Source organism: Ursus maritimus, unplaced genomic scaffold (genome assembly GCF_017311325.1).
Source record: "Ursus maritimus isolate PB19 unplaced genomic scaffold, ASM1731132v1 scaffold_32, whole genome shotgun sequence".
Classification (NCBI taxonomy): Eukaryota; Metazoa; Chordata; class Mammalia; order Carnivora; family Ursidae; genus Ursus; species Ursus maritimus.
The window spans coordinates 30,517,661-30,540,995 of NW_024425786.1; the positions used below are offsets into that span (position 1 = coordinate 30,517,661).

A 23,335-nucleotide genomic window follows, 5' to 3' on the forward strand; every position below is an offset into this window, starting at 1 on the left:
GATGTTTACTGTATAGAGATGTAAGAATATTTTTTGAAGTAAACTCTACCTCAACATGGGGCTCAAAACTCATAATCCCTAGATCAGGAGTCGCGTGCTCTAGCGACTGAGCCAGCCAGGCGCCCTGAGATGTATGTAAGAATACTGAGAAGGAAGAGGACACCGAGGATAAGAAACTATTCTTTATTTTAGACAACATCATAAAATTTTTTTCACATCCCCCCAGTTGTTACCCTTAATCCTCATCTTCATCTTCTAGTTGAGAAATAAGGCTTGAGAGAGGGGAGAGAAAAATCAGAGAAAAAGGGGTCAACTTAGCAGCACTAACAAGGTGCTTCCCTCTGCACAGCTGTCGTCTCACACTGGCATTCTGCACAGTAGTCCTTCAGGAAGTGTTAGGTTTTCTCAGGGTGAGGGAGTGGGGGGCTAAGATGTCCATGCTCACAGTGCGGGAAAATAGTAGCTAAAGGTTAGTTTTCTTCATTGTAACAGGAATTCTCAGTCCTTCGTATTCTAAAGTGAGTTGATCTCCAACAGGAGAAAAGGGGTATGCAATATTCCCCAACCTTTCTGAGCAAATCCTTTTTTCATCAAATACATCAGAAAGTTTACAGTGTACTGTAAGTACAGTATTTTAGATGGGAGTTAGAAAGCCTGATCTCTTCCCGTTCTTCCTGCCATTGTCTGCTAACACCAGCAGCAGAGTGACTCTAGAAGGCAGATCACAGGCTACACTGAGAAAGGGACAGGTGGAGTAGAAGGGACCAACTGCGTCCTCACAATTTCTGCTTGTACATTGTTCAGTTCAAGTATAGTTGACATACAGTGTTCTGTCCGCTTGTACAGTTTTCTTCACTCCCCTAAGTTAAGCAAGATGTACTCCGCCCCCCACCCCCACCACCTTAAGCAATCCAGTTGGGTGCTACTTCCTCCCTTTGTGACAGAGCAACTAATTCATCACTACCTGAAGAGACAGGGTGCTACTGAGACAAGATGGTGGCCCAGCAGAACAGGTCAATGCTAAGACACCACAGGAGACAACTACTGAGAAAAGAGGGTAGCCTCCAGGAGTTATGCAGAAACACTATCTAAACAATACTTTCACAAGCACTGGTTGAATCTCCACCAGCAAAACAGAAAGCATTTATGGTCACCTCAGGCCTGGATACCGGCCGCCTGTTGGCTTGAAATGTGGCTAGGCTTTCCTGAAAAAGGTGTCTGCCCTTAGACTAATTGCTTTAGTTTCAGCCTCTTCTGGGCACAGTTCCGACACTGATCTGCAGCAGACTTGTTTCCTAAGACAGCCTGACCACATCGAGGGGTTGTAAAATAATCTCCGTGCATGGTTATTAGCTAATTAAACTTGCATTCAACACCATATGCTGAGGCAAAGGATAAGATTCGAATCTTAGATCTTTCTGAGCAGGGCATGTTAGGTGATAACTAGAAGGGAGGATTAGTTGCAAGCTGGATGTGAGCTCAGGCGTGGGCATGGAGGGAACAGTCTCCTACTGGTTCAGAAGCACTAGGGGCTCCCTGAGCTCTGCCGCAGACCACAAGGGTTTCACTCAAGGAAGGGTATGATGTGGGCATAAAACCATTCTTGAGACAGCTGAAGATGGTCCCCTTCTACAGCCAGGAACACTAACTGTCCTGCATTGTCCATTTCCTTTAGCCCCAGGCGGTCCTGCAGGGAGAAAGACCATAATTAAGAGGCCTTATGAAAAGTTCTACGGTTAAAAAGTAAAGAAACAATGTTCGTTTGAGCTTTGTGCTCAAAGCGTAGCCTTTTCCCTGAGTAGTAAAATTTAGGTGTATTGTTGAAAATGCCAAAAAGGGTACCTCCCGGTTTTCTTCCTGAGCATTCAAAACGTATGTAATTGAGATTGTGGTCTACAGAGTTCTATATTCGGCTTTCTGAAAAGTGTTCTAAAGCTTCTGGAGGACCACCTGTGTTGGTGGGCAAGCCATGGACAAAACTGCCTCAAAAGGTCAGTCAAGTGAGAGCCAAGGACAGAAAAATGTTAGCTTAAAACATATCTAACCCTTCAATAACACACCTCACTTTTCACACCCGCAGCTGAGAACGGCATTACCCACAGTGCCACAGAACAAATATGGCGGGGAGGACGGGCAGCTGACGGTGCCGGAGTGCTGCTTCTGCCGTAGCTACCCTCAGTCTGACTTTCACGAGAGGGAAGTTCTTAGCTGTAATTTCCAAAACTCAACAAACCCGAGCTTCCCTTTCCTTTGATCTCACCCAAAGTGGGGCACCAAATGCCGGAGAAAAGCCAAGAGAGGAGACACTTGGCCTGCGGAATTACTCGGAGGAATTCTAGAGCAGGCAAGCGGTGCACATAGCACTTGTGCCGTCTGGGAGGGTCCAGCTCCAATATCCACTCCTTAGAGTGTGGAAGGCCCCAGAAGCAGAGGTAGTGAAACGGTGCAACCTCTGCTTGAGAGACAGAGCCTAGTGCTTCCTCTTTGGGCTCCTGCAGGAGCAGCTCCCCTCATCAGTGCTCTAAGGTAAAAACAGGACCTCACATCTGTTCGTGTTTTAAAGTTAACACCTCTCCTCTGTTTTCATGATGCACGGGGCTTCTTGGATTTTATCAGAAGCAGAAACTGGAGATGAGGTGACCTCAACATACTTGAAAACCATGGGGTACAGGTCCTACATCCTTCAGGATGTGCATTCCTGAAACCCAGCGCCTGATAATGCTGGCGTCACAATCAGCACCCTAACAGGCCTCACCCGTGTCAGACCAAGTCAGATGCCTCTAGGCACCTACTGCTCTGGGGTGTGCAGGACAGGCTCTATCACCAAAGAACCCAGGAGCTTCGGGAACCAGGAGCTGAAAAAGACAGCACCTCTCTCCGGTTACCTGTGTGTACAGAGTGGTCTCCTGCAAGGGGATGGTTTCCTTGGCTTGGCCACTTCTATAAAATCCGAACCACTGCAGGAGAGGAGGGAGAACGAAGATCAGACACGGAGCGCATATTGTCAAACGAAGACCGGCTAGTAGCTAAGACTACCAACAAACAGTGTCACCAAGCTGTAGCAAAGAGTAAAAATAGAGTACATCTTGAGTCATCTCTTTTTAAGGGTAGATCCTGAGGGATGAGTTAATCTTTCCAAAGAGCTTTCCAATTCCGCCGAATTCCTGTTTCCTACAATTATTCAGCACCTATGCTGTGAAAATCCTTGTGCTAAATTCGACATCTGAAGATAAATATGTATGTGGTCCCTGCTTTCTACAGCTCTGGTCTAGCGAGGTGCAGAAACCTCTCCCTAAAGGCCAAATACAAAGTATCTTAGGCTTTAAGGGCCACACGGGTGCAACTACCCAATGCTGCCACTCGAAACAAAAACCGCCACAAGCAATATATAAAAAATGAATATGGCTTTAAAAAAAAAGTAAAAATGAATATGGCTGTATTCCAATGAAATTTCATTAATGGATGCTGAAATCTGAATTCATGTAACTTTTGTCATCAGATATTCTTTTGATTTTTTTCTAACCATTAAAAAATGTTCACGGGCCCTGCAAAAGCAGATGGTGGGCTGGACCTGGCCGGCAGGTGCCGTGTGCTAGTCCCTGGGGGCCTGGCATAAGATGATGATTCTGCAAAAGAGGGAGCAAACTCTGCCTGGAACAGGAATGGCATCCTGGATGGAAGTGACACTTGAGCTTGGCCTTGACAGATGACCTGGAGCTTGTCAGGTGAAGCAACCCTGGGAAGGGCACTCTAGAGACTGAAAAGCACGAACAAAGGGACATAAGAGTAAAAACATATGTCCAGTCTGGGGCATTTCAAGCCTTGATCCTAGAGTATATGAAGGGGTAATGAAGGAAGATTAGGCTGGAAAGATAAGTCAAGGCAGACCTTGAATGCCAGCCTCGGGGATTTACAGACTTTGGGCTGATGGTCTGGGTCACAGGTCTCTCGGAAAATGTGGTAAAAGTTATAGACCCTTTCTCAGAGAGTGCAATTACATAATTTTGCAAACAATTTCGGGTGTTAGGGAGGTGACAGCCCCCAGTGTCCCATTTGTAGACCTTGGGTGAAGAAGCTCTGCTCTACACAAAAGTTGGGGGAAGGGACTGAAGGTTTTCCCCAGCAGGCAGCTGGATTTCAATGCCATTTACTCCTTCGGTCTCCTGGCATGGCGTGGCCTGCCGACGCAGCATCTCACCTCAGAGTCCACAGGGTCCACAATGGAATCATTGAGAAATTTCACCATCACAAACTTCTTCAAGGCCATCAGGTTCTTCTTGTAGGACTCATTGACACCCTGGAGGAAAGGCCAGTAGTATTTCAGGGACAACATCGTCAGGTTCCAGCAGGGATGTTAAGGCCTTCCAGTGCTCTGGTCTCCCCAGCCCTGGGCCACCATATTTCCTCCCCATGATAATGGGCTGCTTTTCCAGCTTCCGGCCCAGAATATACCTTGTACAGCCTTTTCTTACCATCCTATCTGACTGGCAATGCCCCCACCAACCATAGTCCGTCACTGCACTCCACAGGCATCTGTCACGTAGGTTAAAGGCGACTACCCAGAGAAAGCCAAGGCAAAATGAGAAACCACACATTCTGAGTGGTTCTGCTACAGTGTTCTGTTTCTTCCCTACCACCCCTCAAATTTTGTTTTAAAAGACAAAAACAAAAGCCTCCAGATAGGCCCAATATAAACTGAGCCACTGAGTTTACCCGAATCTCCCACACCAAGCTCGTGCCTGGGACATATTCAGTCCCCTCTGCAGTCTCTCTTTAAAGTCAATCTCACTTCTGAGAAAATCTGACCCCAAGGGACCCACTAGGAAGGCATCCCTCAGCAAGACGGCAGCTGTTGCGTTCCACTTAAGCCAGCCAGCAACCTACTGAGCTTACCCTGCTTCTTCAACACAAGGAAAGGAAAAGGACCTACGGGAAGAAAGCCAAATGAATTTCAGCCTTCCTAAAAGGAACTGAAGCTCACAAGCACTGCCGCCCCAAAACAGAACTTCTGTTTCCCAGGGTCTGTCCCGGGTATGCTGGGTAAACCGTCACAGCTGATCTGTTTGTGACGCCCCGAAAGCAACACGAACGCACAGCTACGGCAGCCTGGGACGGGTGCTTACCCTCTCCTGATTAATATCTGCCAAGAAGATGCTGTGGTTGCGGTACATGTCCTCCTTGATGGGGTCGTGCCAGTACTCCGCTTGCACCAGGCTGCAGGAAGGACGAAGGAATGAAGGTGACCAAGCTGCGTGTCCGTCAGCACGCCCCCGGCATGTCCGTGTAGAGCAGACCGTGTGCCAACAGACTTCAAAAGGACAACAGATCAGAGCCGCCTAGCCCCGGGCCTTGTAGGGCAGACAAGACTTCCACTGACGAAATAGTTTGCTAATGACACGCCGGAGGCATGACGGTGCTTTGAGCATAGCACTGAGTCCCACAGATTTGGAAAAGGACGCATCAGTATCAGTTTCCCCATGGCCTTGAGCCTTCTCACACTTCTGCCTCCGGATCACGGTGGCACATGCTGTCCCCACCCACAACCCCACCTCCTTCCCCCTCCTCTGCTTTCTATTCATCTGCAAGACTCAGCTCCGATATCACCACCTGCACATCCAGCCACCCCTCTTCATCCATCCGGCCATCCTCAGGCTGCGAGGGCGGTCTACCCATTCAATCGTAAAGCATTTTTCCTATGCTGAGTGATGACACGAGTTTTCGGGATTCTGGTATGTCACACAAATTTTAAGGACAAAAGGCGGGGACTTGGGGCACCTGGATGGCTCAGTCGGGTAAGTGTCCGCCTTCAGCTCAAGTCGTGATCCCGGGGTCCTGATCAGGCTCCCTACTCAGAGGGGAGTCAGCTTCTCCCTCCGCTGCTCCCCCGGCTTGTGTTCTCTCTCTCTCTGTCTCTCTCTCTCAAATAAATAAGTAAAATCTTAAAACACAAAAACAATCCAAAAAATGTGATGAACTCTGACCCTTTATAAAATACTGACACTGGCACTGGTTTTGTCCCTCTGTTCTAGCCCTGCGGTCGCTCACCGGGTGCGAGCCGGCTCCCCGGTTGTCCCCCAAGGACTACAAGCTCCTTTGGCAGCGACGCGGGCACACAGCAGACGCCCAGCCGGAGGCTCTGCCGAATGCAAGGGACCGATTCAGGGATGCCAGACAAGCTATGAAAGAAGTCGGCTGGCACTGAGGGAGGGGAGGGTTTGGAGATGTGAGCGGAAGGGAAGGCAGCACGGTGAGGAGAACAAGGGAAGCAGCTTCAGCAGTGGGTGGTCAACAGCTTCAAATGCTCAGAAGTGGTGAGCACTGAGCACACACGTGTTCACGCAGGTGGTCAAAGTTCCTTCAAAACACGTCCAGTGAATAAATACAAAGGTCTCTGGATCTTGTCGGACCAGGTTCCGGTGACCCAGAATTACAGCAGGGAGCCCAATGGAAGCAGGAGTCACGGGTCACCTTTCTGTGTGACAAGGAAACGGAGCTAAGAAGGGGCAACAGGAAGAAACGAAGGGCATTTTGTTTTGTGAGAAGCCTGGTGCACATGGGACGGCCAAGGGGAAGGACCTGAGGATGAGCAGAAGCTGGAGGCGCTGGGGAGGCAGAGAAGAAACGTGGGTCTGTACTAGTCTCTCCTTGGCACCAGCGAAGGGCCAATTTCGGAGGTTAAGTAACGCTCTCAAAACACCACAGTCGTGTCATCGGTGGCTCAGGCGGGTAAGCACCTGACTCCTGGTTTCAGCTCAGGTCGTGCTCTCAGGGTTGTGGGCTCGAGCCCCGCATCGGGGAGAGACTGTGGGCAGTCTCTCTCTCTCTCTCTCCCCCCCTCTGCCCCTCCCCCTGCTTGCTTGTGCACATGCACACCAAATAAATAAATAAATAAATAAATAAATAAATAAAAATCTCAAACCAAAAACAAACCCTACACGGTCGCAGGCAAGGTAAGACAGGAGCCTAAATCTGCCCAAGTCCACACTCTTTCAGATGCGGCCTGCTCAAGGGGCAGTCAGCTCCCCAGAAACCGGAACCTTTTCCTGAGGCCTGCTCTAGCCACCGTGGCTGAGAGAGAATCCGAGAAACCCACGTGGAGCCCTTACTGGGCCTATTCTAAGCACTTCACATACATTAGCCCACTTAATCCTGACAAGAATTCCATGGAGAAGGACTAGTATTAGCCTCCCGTTTACAAATGAGGCAATCACACCCGGAGTGACTCAGCAGCTTGCCCACGGTCACACAGCCGGGAGCGAACAGAGCCCGAACGGCCCGGCAGCCAGTCCGGCCCCAGAAGCCCTGCTCTGAACCCCCACACGTCCCTCCTGCCTCTGCTGCCCGCGGGATGCCGACAGCACCCGCGTCCTGGCGCGCAGCCCTGGGCCGGAAGCACGGGGGCTTGCCTCTCCGAGCCGGAGTCTTCCAGGCTTGTCCCGAGAATTAAAGAGCAACGGTACAGCTCCCGCATGTGTCCACTCGTGGCACAAATCCCCCCAAAGGGCGTGCTAACGGGCCCGTCGCCATGCTGTTCTGTCCGTCCTCTCCCCCGCTCTACATCCGGCCACGACCGTCTGCGCGCGGAGGTGCTGTTCCCAGGCCTAGCGTGAGCGGAACAGAGCCTGACGGGGAGGAAAGGAGACGCAGAGGCAGATGTGCTGAGGTGATGGCCAAACCCTAAGGCGTTCTGATCTAAATCAAAGATGATTTTTGGCAGAATCTGACGAACTTATTCTATTTTATGTGACAAACTAATTTTAAACTCCGGATGAAACAATACGAGAGCAAGACCAGCCAAGACTTGAAGAAGAGCCGCGTAAGAGCTGCTGTCCCGACTGAGGCAGTGTGCGCGGGGTGGGGACAGAGACCTGAAGGGAGCGGGAGCGCAGCCCACAAGCAGACCGAGCACCGAAAACGCCAGGTAGACGAAAAACGTGAGAAGCAAAACAAAACCTGAAAACAAAGGAGAAGAAAATGCGGGATCGGAGAATGGCTTTGTGCTTCAGTCCCGAGGACGGAGGAAGTGGCCTGAGTCCAAATGAGAAGCTGCGGCCGCTGATGCCGGTTGTATGACACTGTGAATGTACTCAGTGCCCCGGACTGTGCGCTTCCAAATGACTGAAATGGCAGGTTCTGTTTCATATGTAACATATGTATGTTTTACCACAACTTAAAAAAATTAATACCGTAATATGCCCCTAAACCAATGAATTATACACTCTAAACGACAGAACCGTATGCTCTGTCAGTCAGATCTCAGTAAAACTGTCTAAAACAAATCTGCTGTACCGAATGAAAACACCATAAATAAAATTCAAAGACAAGCCGCAGGCTGGGAGGAGTTACATCCCTAACAAAGACAAGGCTTCATAATCGTAATATAGATGCGTGTGTGTACACGATACTTACATCAGTAAGAAAAAGACGGCGCGCCCCACAGAGACACAGGCAAAGACTAGACCAGGCGATGAAGAGGCAATTCACAGAAAAGAGAGACCCGAGTAGCCAAGAAACACAAACAGGTGTTCGAGCTGCCCAACAGAACGCGCAGACAGGAAAGCGAAAGCATCCCACACGCGTCTGACCGGCCGACGTGAAACAGACGCGGGATCAAAAGTGAGTAAGACTGGAGGAAAACGGCAACACTCACACTCTGCTGGTGGAACAGAAATCGGTACAACTGCCTTGGCGATATCGAGTCAAGTCTAAACGGCACATGCTTGTCACGGTAATCGCAGCAGCCAACACGCACTGAAGGACTGTTCTAAGCGCCCCTACAGCTATTAACTCTTTTAGCCTTCTCTACGACCCATGAGGTACAACTTCTGCCCTATTTTCCAGATGATGAAACCAAGGCAGAGTGGTTAGGGAGCTTTCCCCAAATTACCCGATAAGTAACTGCGCGTCCACACGTGAACTCCACTGGTAGATAAACTCTTGTTCAGGGATTGCTAGGTAATACAAAATACGTGCACTGCTCTCCAACCCCGGTTCCTGGCACGGAGCTCCCCAAACCCTTGCAATTTCCTCAGTGATAAGAGCTCTAGGAGCACCTTTTGTTCTACTGCGGTGGCGCTGGGTGGGCTCCTGGATGGCTCCTGGATGGGGCTGGTCACCAGAAAGCACAAGCCTCCATCTGAAGCTTGGAATTTTCAGCCCTGCTCCCCATTCCCCCGAGAGGGGAGGGGGCTGGAAATGGAGTCAGTAACTGATCATGCTTATGTGAAGCAGCCTCCATAAAGTCCTAATAGTAGGGGTTCAGAGAGCTTCCAGGTTGGCAGACACACCCCGAAGGGTGTGCACCCCAGCTCCCGTGCTCGGGACCCTCCCAGACCTCACTAACGTATCTCTTCATCTGGCTGTTCATCTGTGTCTTTTTTTTTTTTTTAAGGTTTTATGTATTTGAGAGAGAGCACGAGCAAGGGGAGGAGCAGAGGGAGAGGGAGAAGCCGACTCCCCACTGGGCACAGAGCCTGCTGCAGGGCTAGATCCCAGGACCCTGAAATCATGACCGGAGTCAAAGGCAGCCAACTGACTGAGCCACCCAGGCACCCCTCATCTGTGTCCTTTATCACACCCTTTAATAAGCCGGTAAACATGTTTCCTTGAGTTCTGTGCACCACTCTAGCAAATTAATCATACCTGAGGAGAGGGTCATGGGAACCTCCACCTTGCAGCCACATCGGACAGAAGTTGGGGGGAACCTGGGGACCTACTATGGGCGATGGGCGTGTGCGTGTTGGGGAGAAGGGCAGGCTTGGGGGACTGAGCTCTTAATCTGCGGGATGCGACGCTCTCTCCAGGTAGACAGTGTCAGAACTGAGTTAAACTGTAGGACCCCCAGCTGGTGTCACAGAGAACTCCTCGGTGGGAAACCTCCACACTCTTGGCGACCGGAAGTGAAGTGTCCCGTGTGAGTACAGGCGTAGCGTAAAAGTAAAGGACACAAGCAGCAACACAGGCTGGGCTTTTCGACACAAGGACGTTCCCTCAAAGTGCTTGTTATCACGAGAAACTACAAGTGCCGAAATGTTTGCAATATGGAAATCAATCACAGTGGCAGTCATGGAGTACAGAACGCCGGGTAGCTGTGAAGAGGAATGAACCAGATGTACATGTAACAACATGTTACTAAACGTAAAACTGAGTGAAAAACTCATTTGCAGAATGAAATGCACAAGATGGCCATTATGTAACATTTTAAATATACAAAATAAGGCTACATGTTGATGGAGATATATATGTACATAAATATACCATTTTTTTAATGGACAAAAAGTATCTATCACTCTCATTTCTTGACAGTGGTTGTCACTATGGAGGGAGGGCAGGGAATGGAACCTGGCAGAGATATGCAGAATTCAGTATTATCTGAAATGTTTCAGTTCTTAAAACATCTGAGGCAAATATGACAAAATATTAATTTTAGGTCTTAGATGACATTACTCTTTATACTTTTCTGAACAGCTAAAAAGTGCCTAAGTGGATGCCTCAAAATTTCCAGAAAGGGGAGCGGCGAGTTGAGGGCGAAGGTGGGGGGAGAGTGGGACACCTGGGGATAAGCATACTGTGAGAGCCATTGGGGGTGCAGGCTCCCGCAAGCATGGGGCATGGAGGGCTGAGGGCCGTGGACCAAGGACAGGGCCACATGGGAGAGCAGAGCTGGCACAGGGGAAGAGGAGACGCCACGGCCAGGGCGACACTGCTGTATTCACCGTGGCGGAGATGGGTTCAGTGAGTAGGATAGCAAGGAGGAAACTGGAGGAAGAACTCTAGGACGGGCTGCCAGGATCTCGGAGGGGAACTAGAGGGTGGATTTCACATCCACGAGGTGAGAAAGAACAGTCACACTCACCATTCCTCACTGCTGCCCCCACCGAGCCGGGAGCTGGTGCTGGAAAGTCCCTCCTCCCTGGCTTCCCAGGGGACTAGATCAAATTTGTTTTGTTCAGGTTGAATGATCTGAACAGTGCAGAAGACACTTTCTGGGGCCTCTGCCTAAATCAAAATCAACTCTCCCTTGTCTGGGAACTGTACCCTTCCGGGCCCACCTTCTGATTACAGGGGTGGGTATGGCTGGTACCGTGTGGTCTCACTTTTCTGGCCACAGTCAATGATGGAGATCGGACCTGAGCTGGGACGTGGTCCCTTCCCCAAGAATCTGGATTGGAACTGAGAGATTCCAGCCTCTCTCTCCTGAGATAATACCCTAAGCAGACACAATGAAAAACTTGGAAGCGGGGGCGCCTGGGTGGCTCCATCGGTGGAGTGACAGTCTCTTGGTTTCAGCCCAGGTTATGATCCCAGGGGTCACAGGACTGAGCCCCGAGGTGGGCTCCGTGCGCAGCAGGGAGTCTGCTTGAGATGCTCTCTCTCCCCCTGCCCCTCCCCTGCTCCTGCAAGCATTCTCTCTCTCCAAAATAACTAAATAAATATTAAAAAACAAACAAACAAAGAACCTGGAAGCTAGGCAAGGCCACCTTCACCCCGTGGGTGGCCAGAGAGGCTGGTGTGCATGCAGACAGAAGCAGCAATGCCAGCTGGAGAGACAGACGCAGTTCTTGGTGGCTCGCATTTCCTGATTCTAGTCCCTCTGAAACCCTGGGTACCAAAGACTATGAACTTCTTTAAAAATTTACTTTGATTTGATGTGGTTATTTTCCTGCAACCAGAATCCTCCCTGATACAAAGGGCAGCCCAGGACCATACTAGCCAGGAAAATGTGATCTCCTCCTGTCCCTTTCTGCCCTCCCCGTCCCCTTCCCGCCTCTACTGGGGCTATCTGCCTCTTTTTTTTTTTTTTTAAGATTTTATTTATTTATTTGACAGAGAGAGAGACAGCCAGCGAGAGAGGGAACACAAGCAGGGGGAGTGGGAGAGGAAGAAGCAGGCTCCCAGCGGAGGAGCCTGATGTGGGGCTCAATCCCAGAACGCCAGGATCACGCCCTGAGCCGAAGGCAGACGCTTAACGACTGCGCCACCCAGGCGCCCCCCTTTTTTTTTTTTTTAAGATGTTATTTATCTGTTTATTTGAGAGAGAGTGAGCACACAAGCAGGGGGAGCGGCAGAGGGAGAGGGGGCTGAGCAGGGAGAGGGAGCTGAGCTGGTTGGATCCCAGGCCCCTGACTGAGATCATGACCTGAGCCGAAGGCAGACACTTAACCAACTGAGCCACCCAGGCTCCCCATACCTGCTTCTTTAGATCTCATACTGGCCGTCTGCTAAAATGAGATATACACAGAACTACAAAGAAACTTTAAAAAGAAAAAGCAACTCCATAAAACTAGAAAACTGTCAATCTGTAAAGGAGCCACTGAGAATTCAGAAAGCATTTCCCAGGGAAACCGAGTTATAAATGCTGAGCTGTAGTCGATTCTCGTTCAGCTACAACGTGATGAAACTAATCTCAGGTCTTTCCACTTCTCTCCACCTCCCTGTGGCCACCCCGGTGTCCACACCACCATCACCTCTTACCGAGACACGGTGACAGTCCCCTGCTTTTCCTCTACCCGCTTTTCAATCCACTTCCCACAAAGCAGTGGAGACCATCCAAAAACATGAATCAGGCCATATTATTCCCTTGCTCAAAACCTCCCAATACCTTCTCTTGATGCTTAGAAGGAAACCCGAACTGCTGGTGTGACTTTCACGCTCCTGCGGGTGTCAACCTGGCCAACTCCCGTCTATCACTCAACTTGTCACGGGGGCCTAGAAGAAGCCAAATGTGTCCTAGGATCGGGCCTTCGTGCCTACTGCTCCCTCGGCCTGATGGCTCTTTCCTTAGCTCCTCCCATCCTCCTTCTCATCCTTCGGACCCTATTCTCCGAAGGCCGTTCCGTCCAGAGTACCTCCACTCCTCTCCACCACTGCACTGTTTACTTCCACCACAGCCTCAGCACGATGAGAGGTGAGCCCGTGCCTCTGTCTGCTTGGAGCTCCCCTTTCCCCACTGGTATGTTCCTTCACGGGAGCAGGGACCCTAACTGTGTTATTCTCCGCTGTGCCTGCCAGGCCCACCACAGGGCCTGGCAAGTGCAGAGCAACACTGGATGAAATTATGAATGAAATACTTTATAACTGCGACCGAGAAAACAAAACCACGGCAATGCTTATAAATAAAGGAAACAGGCAGCTCAAGTTGAAAAATACTTTAAACACAGCACCACTAGCGTTAACGGCCCCGCTCTGCCTTAGTATGAGCTGAGGCCCTGCTCTGAATCTCCGTCAGGAAAGCACTACAGCGAACCTCATGCTGGGATGAGGAGGAGACTCAAAGACACACCAGGCCACGCAGCAGACGGTGTGGAACCGAGTCTCTCCAACACCCGCCCAGAAAGAGCGTCATGCTTTGTGTGCGTGTGTCTGAAGAGGCCTTTATTTTCCCTTCACAAGTAATTGCTACTTAAAGGTTCGGCATGAAACTCTAGGATGGAAATCACTTTCTCTCAGAAAATTCTAGCAGGCGGTGGTGCTGGCGGGAGTGCGCGGTCATGAGGACGGACTCTGTGGGCGGCCTCCCCAGGGCCCGCTCTTTCTCCTGGTGCTCTGAGAGGTCACAGGAGCACACCTCCGTGTGAGGCTTTTTTCATTCCTTGCCCTGACCACTTATCCCTTTCAATCTGGAAACTCATGTCCTGTCATTCTGAGAAATTTTCTTGTATGACTTCTTTGATAATTCCAATCCACCCTTTTTCTCTGGGCTCTTTTTGGAACACCTATCAGGCAGATCCTGGACTTCCTAAAACGGCTCCTCTAATTTTATCAGTTCTCTCCTTTTTTTTTTTTAAAACCTCTGAGTTTTTGTTCTCATTTCTAGGAGATTTCCTCAAGTTCATATTCCCATATCGCTCTCACATTTTTTATTTTGGTTGTCTTATTTTTAACTGCCAGGAGCTCTCTCTTACTCTCTGATTGTTGGTTTTAGTCACATTCTTTTCCAGTGCCACAGATGCAATTGCTCATCTCTGAAGATAATAATTCTAGGCTTTTTTCTTTCTTTTTTTAACGTTTTCTTTGGCACCTTGAATGGTCACCTTATCCTTCCAAGTTGCTTTTTACTTTTTGTGGGTTTCGATCTGTCTTCCATGTTACAAGCTTTCCTCAGATGTCTGGCTGGGGGTCCCTGGCTCTCAGTTCATGCTGAAACGAGGCCCTACAAAGCTGACTGAAGGCTCCTCGTGAGGCCACAGAGCTCACCTCCTGGCGGCTCCACGTCACGGTAGTCGAGAGGAGTCCTGATTTCCTGGAGGACTCCAAAACCTCAACCTGTGGATCTTTCCTCTGGGGCCAGTCAGGTTTTCCAGAGACAGGTCCGCCAAAGATCAGCCTAGCGGCTATGATCCTGGGAGCCGAGAGGGAGGAAAGGGGAGTGGGGGGGGGTGGGTTTCCGGTGTGGTGTCTCACCACCATCCTGCCCGTACTACCTTGGCATCTTGTACTTCTCTAGTTAAACTGCTCCAGAGAATAAATTTTGCTTCTCTTGTCAGAGTGGGGGCGGAGCAGTCCCTTGGATGTGGGCGTACGGGAACTGGGAGTTGGATCATTCCTTATATAGAAATGATTTTTTTTCCAACAAAAAGTCCTGTTTTTAGCGCCATGCACTGATCTCTACCTTGCAAAGGATCTTCTACATCTATTTCCTGACCCTCGCTGGAGCTGTCAAAAGTGAATCTGCTCCCTCTTTCAGGGCACCCTTCTATAGACATAAAGATTTCAGCTTCTTCGGCTCGGAACCCGTTATCACTCATTCATCTGCTTTCTGTCCTTCAAAGACTTGTTGATGCCCCCTCTCTCCTCTCCTGTTCTCTTGGCCCTTGTGGGTTTTCTCACTTTTCATTCTTTTGCTACCGCGTTATTATTACAGTTGAAGGAGGAAGGGAAGACAAACACATCAATCTACCCCTTTTGATCAGTACTTAGGTGTTACTGTCTCCTCCCCGTAACTGCTCATTTCTAGTCACTAATGATTCTGATTGCCAGGGGTTGTGCTTGGTTCACGAAGGAAACACAAAGAGAGAAAAGGATGAATTTTTCTGAGGCAGCTGGGCAAGAGTTAGAAGAATGAGAAAAGAATAAAGAACAATGGGGGCACCCGAGTGGCTCAGTCGGTTAAGCATCTGCCTTCGGTTCAGGTCATGATTTCAGGGTTCTGGGATCGAGCCCCACATCAGGGAGCCCGCTTATCCCTCTTCCTCTCTGCTCTCTCTCACTCTCAAATAAATAAATAAATGAAATCGTTTTTTAAAAAAAAGAATCTTAGTTTCCTTCACGGACCATCAGGTGGCACTACTGACCTAACACAGCTCTGCGGCTCTGCGGGCCGACGGGTAAGAAAGGAAGAAGGAGCTAGCTGCTGATTATTTCCACGTGCCAGTCACTGGCAGGGCTGAGCCTTGGAAAACGGCTTCAAGGAAGTGTTGTATTGAAGAACTTTATCAGACAAGAATGATACGCTTGGAAAACCCGTAGGATAGCTGTTGTAGCCATACCAGTTGATCCCAAATCTCAGTTATCATCTCGAATACTCCACACCTGGGACGCGCGGGTGGCTCAGCCGGTTGAGTGGCTGCCTTTGGCTCAGGGCATGACTCTAAGGTCACCGGATCCAGCCCCGCGTCAGGCTCCCTGCTCGGCGGACAGTCTTCTTCTCCCTCTCCCTCTGCCCCTCCCCCTGCTCATGTTCTCTCACATGCTTTTTCTTTCTCTCTCAAATAAATAAATAAAACCTTAAAAAACAACCCTCCCTTCCTTTTTTAAAATTAATATTAGAGCTGTTTCAGGCTTATAATAGAACTGAGTAGACAGCACAGAGATATTTACGAAAAGCCTCTCATGTGTCTGTCACCCACCACTCTGCCGGCATGAAAGTCAGCACGATGTGTCCGTGCCATGTCCGTTCTACGCCCTTTCCAGCCAGCCATACGTACCGTTCTTGGATAGCTTTGTTGTAAGCCCCCGCATTCAGGGTTTTCCTGATCAGGTCACAGATGTGAGAGCTCTCCCCTGGGCACCGAGGGAGTCCATAAACACCTACAGCAGCAGAGGACAAAGATCCGTTCCTTCAGCACCTGTGCACTGAACAGCTACTGGGTGCGGGCACGGTGAGCAACACAACAGACCAGAGCTAGCCTCGGATCTCATTTATTCCAGAAAATAACCTACCGAGAATTCACACCATAGCCAGCTTCCCCCTGGGGCTCCTACTCGCCTTTCTGCCTAGGCCCTGGCACCCGCTCTTCCTGGTAGATGTGCTTCTCTCACTGCTTCAGTGGTCGGACTCATTTCAGCTCTCAGGCCTTAGCTTAGGGAAGTCACGTCTGACAACCCTAACTCAGGTAGCGCCCAACCCCCTGTCCCTCCCCTTCCCCCAGTTATACCTTCCATCTTCATCAGCCTCAGCAATAACATTTTCAGGGGTACCAGGCGTAGTTCTAAGCACATACTGGCAGTAATTCATTCAATCCTCACAACCAACATATGGAGTAGAAATTATTATTTGCCCCTTATTACAGATAAGAAACATCAAAACAAAGAGGTTAAATACCTGGTCCAAGGTTAGACAGTAAGTGTGGAGCCATGATATGAACGCAGGTAGTTTGGCTCCAGAGCCCACATCTTTCTTTTTCTTCTCTTTTTTATTTTTCTTTTTATTTTTTTAAAGATTTTATTTATTTATTTGTCAGAGTGAGAGGGAGCACAAGCAGGGGGAGCGGCCGACAGAGGCAGAAGCAGGCTCCCCGCAGAGCAAGGAGCCCAATGCAGGACTCGATCCCAGGACCCCGGGATCATGACCTGAGCCGAAGGCAGACGCTTAACCTATTGAGCAACCCAGGTGTCCCTTATCTTTGGTAAAGGAGGCTCCACACCCAGCATGGAGCCCAACTCGGGGTTTAAACTCAGGACCTTGAGATCCAAGATTTGAGCTGCCACCAAGAGTCAGATGCTTAACCAACTGAGCCACCCAGGCACCCTATACCCTATTTTTCTCTTGATCATAGTTCCCACATCTGTATTTATTTACTTGCTTCATTGTCTATTTCCTACCCCTCCCCCACTAGAATGGAAGTTTCCTGAAGACAGGGACCTTGTCTGTCTTACTTATAGATTTTCAATAAATATTTATTGACTGAGTGAATGATAAAGTTGTTTTTACCAACTTTCATTTTAATATTACTTGTGTTTTTAAAAAGTATTTTTCGGGGTGCCTGTGTGGCTCAGTCAAAAGCGTCTGCCTTTGCCTCAGGTCATGAGTCCATGGTTCTGGGATTGAGCCCTGTGTTGGGCTCCCTGCTCAGCAGGGAGTCTGTTTCTCCCTCTCCCTCTGCCCCTCTGCCCACTGTGCTCTCTCTGAAAAAAAGAGAAATAAATCTAAGTTACCAAATTATTTGCCCATCAGCAACAGTTAATTGGGTGAATCCAATCCTTCTGCCCCTATACTATGCCACCTGATAGCTATATCCATGAGAACAGAGACAAAGTTCTATCCCAAAGACATATCCTTCCCCAAAAGTATATAATTCTGTCTAAACAGAAAACCCATTGTTTCTCAAAGGATTTAATTTCTACTGTTAACTTTATAGACAAAAAAGCTTAGATGCTATTGTTTGCCTGAGCCTAAATTCGGTAAGACATCACCAGTGTCAGAAAACAGAAAAAGCAGGGCACCTGGATGGCTCAGTCTGTTAAGAGTCCGCCTTCAGCTCAGGTCATGATCTCAGGGTCCTGGAATCGAGCCCCACATTGGGCTCCCTGCTCGGCAGGGAGTCTGCTTCTCCCTCTCCCTCTGCCCCCTCCTCCCCACTCATGTGCTATCTCTCTCAAATAAATAAATAAAATCTTGGAAGGAAGGAAGGAAGGGAGGGAGGGAGGGAGGGAGGGAGGGAGGAAAACAGGAAAAACTGTTGGCCTTCCTGACTCCTCAACCACCACCTGCCACGTAGCTGCAACCACCTCACCTCCAGGAAATCACATCAATTAAACTGGAGAGAAGCAGATGGCAACCTGATTCACCTGTGTTCTTGGCTTCTAGAATCCTAAGTCCCTTCCTATTTCTTCAATTCTGGCTAGTTTGTTATCAGTCGGAAAAACGGGATTTTCCAAGGATGGCTGACTTCTTGTACAAACTGGTGGAATGTTTTAAAATCAAGTGGTCACATGGATTAGAACGGAGCAAAAGGAGGCAAAGAGGCCAAAGTTACCTTGATGTTGTCCCCCGACCGAAATCAGATTGATCATGGGCGGTGATGGGCATCTCTGAGCCACTGCCCTCCTGGGGGGAAAAATGATTATCAGCTCCGACTGTCAGATAAAATTGTATCATCAATGACCAACTTCCCAGATGAAGCCACTTCATCCTCTGTGATTCCCCAAAGCCATGGAGCGACAGGCTTTCCCCCAATATGGCCAAACACAAATCCTAATTCTTTCATAGAAAATAAATTAAGTTTCATAAAGCTTTTTACATGGAGATATTTTAGAGTATAGTTTTCCTTCCTAGATAGACGAAGACTTCAAAAGAATTCGAGGAATGGATCCACCTAATAAAAGAAAAAAATCAATTCCATGTAAATGGTACGACTGAACAGAAAAGGACTTACAGAAATTGGCCTCCCTGGGAGAATCCCATAGCATTGTAGCCTTGCTGCAATTTAGGATCCTTAGCAAGAATCTCACACACTGTCGTTACTTGGGAATTGACATTCAAGAAGAAGCTGTTCTCCACATCCTAGAAGAGGAGCCACAGAGAAAGGACGGGATGAAAACCACCAGTAGCATCTTCCCTAAGAGGCCAAACTTAACTCAGGTTGGAATCCTCACATAAGCCACTCAAGAGTTAAAGTATCATTGTATGACCCACTGCTAAAAATGCAAGGCGAAGCATTTTAATAGTACATTCTAGGAAATGAAATCAGTCAGCAAACCTTCCAAGGAACAGAGCTGTGAAGGGCCTTACCTCCATCAGGGTCTTCCCGATCTCTAAGGATAAGACATAAATTCCGGGTATTTTCTTCTCAACCATTTTTTTAATAGCACCCATGCTTAAGGGATTACAACAGCTGTCTCCTAGACAACAAAGACAATGGTGGATACTCGTGAGCCAAACAGCCTGACACATTTTTTTAAATTTATTATTTTTAAAGATTTCATTTATTTATTTGAGAGAGACAGCCAGCGAGAGAGGGAACACAGGCAGGGGGAGTGGGAGAGGAAGAAGCAGGCTCCCAGCAGAGCAGGGAGCCCAATGTGGGGCTTGATCCCAGGACTCTGGGATCACGCTGTAAGCCGAAGGCAGACGCTTAACAACTGAGCCACCCAGGCGCCCCTACACATTTTTTTTTAAAGTTTCATGCTTCAAAGGGCATTATTAAGAATGTAAAACATACAGAATGGAAGAAAATATTTGCAAAACATACACCTGATAAGGATTTAATACCCAGGATATACAAAGAAGTCTTACAACTCAACAAGAAGAAGTTAATCTAATTAAAAAATGGAAAAAGGACTTGAACAGACCTCTCTCCAAAGAAGATATACAGATGGCCAACAAACACATGAAAACATGCTCAACAACACTGGTCATTCAGGAAATGCAAATCAAAACCATAATGAGATACCACTTCATACTTACAAAGATGGCTCTAATAAAAAAAATTTTAATTAAAAGATGGAAAGTAACAAGTGTTAGCAAGGATGTGGAGAAATAGGAACCCTTGTACATTGCTGGTGGGAGTGTAATATGATGCAGCCACTGTGAGAAGTTTGGTGATTCCTCAAAAAGTTAAACCTAACAATTACCACATGATCCAGCAATTTCACTTCTAGATTTCTACCCAGCAGAAATGAAAACATGCCCACACAGAAACCTGTACATCAATGTTCATAGCACCGTTATTTGTAATAGTTAAGGGGTGGAAATGACCCAAATGTCCATCAGTGGATGAGTGGGTAAACCAACGGTGGTATAGACACACGTGGAATATTATTCAACCATAAAAAAGAATGAAGCACTGAAACGCTACAATGTGGACGCACCTAAAAAACATCATTGTACGTGAAATGAGCCAAACACAAAAGGTCACATACCGTATGATTACACCTGTATCTATATCTATCCAGAATAGGCAAATCTGTAGAGATAGGAAGCAGACTGGACATTTCCAGGGGGTGTTGGGAGTGGGGAATAGCGCGATTACTAAGGCGGTACTGGTGTTTTCTGGGATAATGAAAAAGCTTTGAAGTTAGAGAGAAGCGGTGGTTGTGACAACCACCAACACTGTGAATCCACTAAATGCCACTGAACTGTATATTTTAATATGGCTAATCGCAGGTTATATTTGTTTTACCCCGATTTAAAAAAAAAAAAAAAAGAACATTTGTTGCTCTGCTCACGTTTATCAAATAATAACAAACTTCAAAAGCCCGTACAATATAGTTGGGACATCAAATTCACAACTGAAAAATAAGCAAAGGTGCATATTACGTGCTCCCTTATCACCTGTAACATTTGGGGTTAACTGACTCAAAAGCACTCAGGACTCCGACTCGAGGGCTAGGCCCAGGGAAAGGCAAATGAAGCCCCTAGGACACCAAATTTGGCAGGTACTCACGCGCAGGTTCGTACAAGTGCTGACCCCAACCTTCTACAAACTAGAGAGTGAGTGCCTTCTTAAATTTTGCACTGCGGGGGCCTCCCTGCCGCACCCTACTCCCAGTCCCGCTTCCTGTTTCCAGGAACCAAAATTAAACACGGGAAGCAAAGTGACCAGCCACTCAGCTGGAGAAGTAGGCTGAGGTCATTTCCCATTTTGAGCTGAATCATCACATTTCTAACCTGAGAGGAAGCTTAAGAATTCATTTTTAAGGGAAAAAGCTAAGGCTTACAGCATTTTTTATTTCTCTCATAATAACTTCTTTTAACTCTCCTGTGATAGCCCCAGAGCCCAGCACAGAGCGCTGAAAAAACGGTCTATATTTGCTGACTCTAATTCCTCTTTGAACAGTTTTCTTTAACTCAATCCAGTAAGGCTGTCACCCTCATCATGTTCCCCAAACGGCCTTGGTTAAGGTCATTAGTGATCTTCAAATTGCTAAGTCCAATAACCTGTTCTCAGTTGCCCTGCCGATAAAATTCCGTACAACTGATTGTTCCCTTCCTCTTGAAACATTTTCACTGGACTTGCTGGACATGTGCTCTCCTGACGTTCCTCCACCGTCACTGTCTCCTCAGCTAGTTCCACCTCATCTCCTCAACCTCCAAATGTTGGCAGTGCTTCAGGGCTCAATCTTGGGACCTCTTCCCTCCTGTGGACGCTCATGCCCCCCAATATCCTGCCCAGTTTCATGGCCTTAAATGCCAGCCATATGCTGAAGGCTCCCAACTTACATCTCCACCTCGTATCTCTGTCCTACACTCTGAACTCCAAATGCCTCTACAACATCTCCTGGATGTCTAACTAGCATCTCAAATCTAGTAAGTCCAAAAGCAGACTCTTGATCTTCTCCTCCCCATTTTGGTAGAATGACAACTTCTTCCTTCTACCTGCCCAGCCCCAAACCCATGGAATCATCCTTGACTCTTTTCTTTCTCTCTCATCCTGAATCTAATCTGCTAATAAATACCGTTTCTGCCTTCAGAAGATATCCAAACTTTGACCACTTCTCAGCATCTCCTGTGACTATACTGTTTCGTGCCACCACCACCTCTTGTTTAAATGGTTGCAATAGGTTCCTAACTTGTCTCCCTGCAAATGTCTGTAACCCCCTACAATCTATTCTTTTTGGGGTTTTTTAAGTAGGCTCTACTCCCAGTGTGGAGCCCAACATGGGACTTGAACTCACGACCCTGAGATATATAGGGATTAGAATGGCCCTTTTAAAATGCGAGTCATATCATGTCACTCATGTGCTCAAAACCCCCCAAGGACTACCCATCCTGAATTCTAGCCAACTCCCTTAGTAGGCCCAACATTGGCATCCCCCCAACCTAAACCCTTATTTTCTTCTCCTTCCTCACTCAGTTCCAGGCCCACGGATCTGAATGTTGTTCCTTCAACATACCAGACATACTTCCGCCTCAGGGCCTTTGCATTTACCGTTTCCTTCTACCAGCTATCCACATGGCATCTTTCCTCATCCACTTCGGGTCTTTGCACAGATGTCACTTTCTCAGTGAATCCTCTCCTGACCTTGCTTATAAAATTGCAAGCCCCCACCTCCCATTTCTATCCCCCTCCCTGCTTTATTTTTCTCCATTGCACTTACCACCATTTTACTTAAACCTAGTATATGTTTTACTTATTTCTTTATAGTCTGTCTCTCCCCCTGGAAACTAAGCTCCGAAAGAGCAAAGAATTTGGTCTGTTCACTGTCGTATCTTCAGCATCTAGTAGGTGCTCAATAACTACGTGCTAAATGTGAAATCGAACTACAGGTGCCCAACAAATCTCTATTCAATGTGTCAATGAATAAAAGGTTGGATGCCCCGGTCATGCAGCCACAGCCAGGACTGCCCGACCAAGCGCCAGCCGCTGCACCCTGACGCCACTGCCGTGAGGATTAAACAAGAACAATGCACGGCTCTCTGTGAGCACCCACCAGAAGACAGTCCCTTCCCCTTCTCCCTTTCCAATGCCGAGCAGCCCCCCAAATCCTAAAAGGTCGGGCCAGCCGAGCGCTGTGCGACCACGGTCCTCGCCCTCCACACTCGCACTTGGCACACGCGAACCCAGGCTGGGAAAGGGAGGGAGCCACCAAACCCTTCTGACTCTCTTCTCCCCCACTCACCCATCCCATGCCAGATCACCAGCGGCAGCGGCGCGGCCGGGTCGAGATGCCCCAGCGCCCGTGCAGCGCAGGACCCCGGCAGGAGAGCGACGGCCAAGAGCCACAAGAAGCTGGGCGACGCCATCTTGACCCAATCATGTGACTGCGCTCCCCGCGGCCGGGACTCGGCGCTTGCTGGGGCGGATCGCGCGCTCCACACCTCCCGCCAACGTCAATCAAAATGTTTATTCGGCGCTTACTACACATCAGACATTCTTCCAAGCGCTTTACACCTGTTAACGAATTTAATCCTCATAACAACAATGCGTATCCTTCTCCCCATTTTACAGATCTGGACACTGAGGCACTGAGAATTTGGGTAAGGTAGAAGTTCACAGAGATAGCAAGTGGGTGGGCCCAAAGTTGTTACTGAGCACTGCTCTGCACTACCTTGGAGCGAAAAATGCTCTGGGGAAGGAAGAAAGGAAGGACAGATTCAGCTCCCTGTTAGCAATGGAAGGGGAGGGATCATTTCCAGCCAGGGCTAATAATGACGGGGTGTGGTATTTGTTCT

The 23,335-nt window shown here is 48.4% G+C and overlaps 1 protein-coding gene across 1 annotated transcript; it reads right to left on the reverse strand.

Annotated features, from left to right (window-relative positions):
* Nucleotides 1-169: 169 nt before the first annotated feature.
* Nucleotides 170-22,929, reverse strand: PPT1 (palmitoyl-protein thioesterase 1). Its single transcript, XM_008711995.2, has 9 exons — nucleotides 22,783-22,929; nucleotides 18,953-19,062; nucleotides 18,597-18,724; nucleotides 18,198-18,268; nucleotides 15,927-16,029; nucleotides 5,124-5,214; nucleotides 4,199-4,297; nucleotides 2,886-2,957; nucleotides 170-1,687 (listed from the first exon to the last, which is right to left on the reverse strand). Exons 1-9 carry the CDS (start codon nucleotides 22,904-22,906, stop codon nucleotides 1,565-1,567), a joined length of 921 nt encoding a protein of 306 aa, XP_008710217.1. The 5' UTR covers nucleotides 22,907-22,929; the 3' UTR covers nucleotides 170-1,564.
* Between the last annotated feature and the right edge of the window lie 406 nt (nucleotides 22,930-23,335).

Excerpts from the sequence above, each read along its gene's own strand:
- PPT1 (XM_008711995.2), bottom strand. The coding sequence starts at position 22,906 with ATGGCGTCGCCCAGCTTCTTGTGGCTCTTGGCCGTCGCTCTCCTGCCG. Across the intron at positions 19,063-22,782 it reads GGTGATCTGGCATGGGATGG|GAGACAGCTGTTGTAATCCC; the intron begins GTGAGTGGGGGA and ends TTTGTTGTCTAG. Across the intron at positions 18,269-18,596 it reads TCCCAGGGAGGCCAATTTCT|GAGGGCAGTGGCTCAGAGAT; the intron begins GTAAGTCCTTTT and ends TTTTCCCCCCAG.